Below are 3,870 nucleotides of genomic sequence, written 5' to 3'. Positions count from 1 at the left end.
TTTTTTAATTGAAATTTTTTATCTATCAAATTTGGTCCTCATTTTTTTATTGTTAATTATTTTATTTGAAATAATTTATGAAATGTTAATTATTATTATTTTAATTTATTCATCTTTTAATTTTTTTAATTTTTTAGATTTGATCTCTGTTATTTTGATTATTATTTATTTTATTTGAGATAATTTATGAAATTATATTTTGTCAAATTTCATTCTCATTTAACTTTTTAATTTGTAAGATTTATTTCTTATTATTTTAATAAACTTGAAAAAAAATATTAATAAGTTATTTTCCAGCTCATTTTCTATGACATAACCAAAAACTGAAAAATATTTTTCAATTTATTTTCATTACATTATCAAATATCAAAGAATAATTCACTTCTAAAAAATAAAAAAAATTAGCAAACAAACGAATCTTAACTATATTTATTTTTTCTATTCTGAGATAATAACTAACCGGTGCTTTAAAGAGTCGAGATAATACTGATTTTCTTACTGGAAAGAGGGTAGAGTAGATACTGTCCTATCCTATTATTTAAGGATATGTTGGTCAAATTACTTTCAATTTTCAAATTATCAAACAAATAAAAAGAAAAGGAAAGGAGAGGAAAATGGCACTCAGATAATGCCTAATTATTGACCCCATTCAAGGTCCCCCATAGGGTCACTAGTAGAGTAAGCTGGAAATTTATCGTTTCCCTTGTCACAGATGTTTACCAGTTGGTGCAGTCTCCTACATGCTGGCAATTCTGGGAGCTCCGCATACAGATAAAATAAGAGGGGTGCGAAAGGATAGGGCAAAAGACAAAAATAGTCTAGGATTTGAATGTGATTCATTTGGTTTTTTCGCAGCTCTTTTCCACTCTCTTCTCTATTTATATTGAAAAGAACCGTCAACTAAGAGAGCAGAATTGCGTTGTCATTCTTTCTCTCTCTATCACTGTAACTGTAATTAGTAATAAGTAGCCTTTGTAAGAAAGCCATTTGAGGCTGGCTTCAAAAAGAGAAGACTGAAGATGAATGTATCAGCTTCTGAATATAGTGGTGGTGGCTGTGAATCTGGTTGGACAACATACCTGAACCAATCGTCTAATTCAAAACATCAATATCAGGGTTTTGGTGGGTTTGTTGATGGAGATTATGCAAGAGTAGAGGAAGACCAAGAGGAGGATTTGTCTATGGTTTCTGATGCATCCTCTTGGCCTCCTCAGTATTGTGAAGGTGATGAATACGGCTGTGATAAATTGGCCAAGAAGAGCAAAAGCAAAAAGAAGAGCCAAGAATATGGTAGAAGCAAACAGCATTCATATCTTGACGACACTGCTAGCTCTCCTGCGTTGGGCAAGGCAAGTTGTTCAAAAGAAATGATATAATCTTCATCTTCCATATATTGATGGAAAAACATTTTTATATATTGAAAAAATGGCTCCTGGAAATATATGCAGAAAGTGAACAATGAAGGCACAACGGAACATGTCCTGGAATTCTCCCAAGGTTTCTCTGCAACACATTTTAAGGTATTTGTCAGTGTTAGGCATTTTTTTCCAGATTTTTTCCGCATTTCTTCTTATCGATCTCTCCAACTCTTGATAAATCTGAATGTGACTAGGAGCGAATCTGCATAGAGCAAAAGGAGGCAGTTACCCCCTTAGTTTTTTCCTGCACATATCGTTTGCCCGTATGCTTTTCCATGTGTTACGGATATATCAACACATATACAAGTTCTACGGATTATTACACCATATTGTAACTTTTTATCTGTAGTGTTTTTTGATCCAGCCAATCACTGCAATTATATAAAAATATAATTTTCTATTAAATCAATTTACTTTTATTAATAAACATTTCTAAATTGACCACTAAATATGACCAAATGCCATTTCAGGGGAAATCCTCACTCAAGAAGCACCTTGGTTTCTTTCAATCCTCCCATTCTGAAAAGGCAGCTTCAAAAGAACCAGGTTAGACTTTGTTCGGTGTCTGGTTGGTAATCTTTTATCTAAAACTACAAGCTTTAAGGATTCATTAGTACTTCTATTGTCTGAGATTTGTGATGATTGCAGGTGATTGTCAGGCAAGAAAATGGAAATGACAAATTGTAATGATTAGCATCTTTTGTCTCTGCCACTGCAGTTGCTCTAGACTCTGGAGAGAGAAATGGAAGGAGTGTATAAAAGGTCATTGGATCTCAAATAGATTTTGTTCCTTTGTTTTTATTTTTGTTTTTTCCAGTTCTACTCCTTTTTTTATTTCTTCTTGTCAAAGCAGTGGGAAACAACATGCGTACATAAAAAAAATAAACTAGTTATCTGCTTTAAGACACCCCTTTTTCTTCTTCTTCTTCTTCTTTTGTCACCATTGCGGCGATCACACAAGGAAACTAGTAGGTCTCCTGTGGAGTCTTGCCTCCTCTACTTTTACCGGTGCAGAATCAAATTTATCAACTTGCTCGGAGTAATATAAGAAAAAAAATAGCAGAAAGCAATATGTCTCATTTGGAGGCTCGGGCTGTAGTTGTTGTCAATATCTAGTTGCATTGTTAAAAGAAGTCAATTAACGAGGGCTACTCAGGAATTCAGGTAAGAAAAGTGGAAAAAACAAGAGAAGCTTGGTAAAAAAAAAAGAGGTTGCGGTTCTCTGAAGAACAGAGTGTCTCAACATTTGGCATTGATGAGCGAGGCATGTAAGATAATTTCAATATGAAAAGCGTATAAACGCAGCCAAAAATGAACAGGATATATATTTCCTATCCCGAGCAATTGTACAGAAATCTCAAGAATAAAAAGTTTCCTAATTTATACCAAAACTTTGTGTTGTTTTGTATGGATAAAAAACAGATTTTTCATTATCCTATTTTGACTAGATTAGAAATTCTTTATGTATAATATTAATATATAACTTTTACACCTATATCTATCATGAACAGTGCTTTGCCCAATATTTAGAGTTCAACATACTCTAAATCTTAATTATAATTTAATTTAAAATCTACATTGCATGTCATAAAGACCGCGTTAAAAATGTTTTCCAACAAGGTATCCATTTGCAACCCACCCAACCACCCATATGCAGAGATTGAGGAGAAAGGGCCTTGACAAAGCATAACAAGTGACCTATTTTTTCCCTCTTCTGTAACTGCTAGCCTGGATTAAAAAGAGGTAAGAGTTGGTAAAATTTGGCAATTGATGCCCTTCTGGACTCGAGCCAGACAATTTTTCCAGATGGAAGGAACCAAAAGGTAAGCCACAATTTCAACAAAAAAGGACCAAAAGAAGAGCGCCCCACCACCCCTGATAGCAACCTGCTAAGAATGTGATCCATACATAATATTGGTTGCAATTATTGAATTTTTTTTTGTGGTTTCCTTCTAAATCTCTACTGAAGGGGCTCCTATCCTCAGAATTAGCAACTCATGTCTCGGAAAAAGACTCGGATTTTAGGAAAAGGACAAAACCCTCACTGGTGTCCTGTCAAACCTCCTATAATGCAGTTTCTACTTCATAAAAAATAAGTTGATGTATTGGGATTAATGTCATACCAACTATAGTATTATTGTATGGTCAAATAACTGAAGAAATAAGGATAGATAATTGGAGACAGATACCAATATTTTAGCTTAATAGATAATTATCCTCAGCAGTCAGATCCTGTTGCCGCAGGTAATTGTGATGAAGAAGAAATAAGAAAGAGTACAGGGATCTTTCAGATGGAATTTAGACCCTACACTCACCATAGAAGTATACAAGCTATTGTGATAAATCAACAGATGTTGGCCAGGCAACTTCTTGGACGCACTTGTCAAGCTCTCATGAAAATAAAAATCAAAAGAAAATATCAAAATCTCCAATAACTGAAATAGTAAACCCA

General features: G+C 33.8%; 1 protein-coding gene across 1 annotated transcript; it reads left to right on the top strand.

The window, feature by feature from the left end:
- The first annotated feature begins 778 nt into the window (after positions 1-778).
- LOC133691786 (protein SOB FIVE-LIKE 5-like) lies at positions 779-2,325 on the top strand. The gene is made up of 4 exons (XM_062112376.1): positions 779-1,349; positions 1,449-1,520; positions 1,889-1,964; positions 2,067-2,325. Exons 1-4 carry the CDS (start codon positions 1,020-1,022, stop codon positions 2,093-2,095), a joined length of 507 nt encoding a protein of 168 aa, XP_061968360.1. The 5' UTR covers positions 779-1,019; the 3' UTR covers positions 2,096-2,325.
- Positions 2,326-3,870: the final 1,545 nt, after the last annotated feature.

The sequence above is a fragment of the Populus nigra genome, chromosome 4 (assembly GCF_951802175.1).
Source record: "Populus nigra chromosome 4, ddPopNigr1.1, whole genome shotgun sequence".
NCBI classification, from domain to species: domain Eukaryota; kingdom Viridiplantae; phylum Streptophyta; class Magnoliopsida; order Malpighiales; family Salicaceae; genus Populus; species Populus nigra.
Note: the sequence above shows the minus strand (reverse complement) of the source record. Positions and strands in the feature narration are given on the sequence as shown.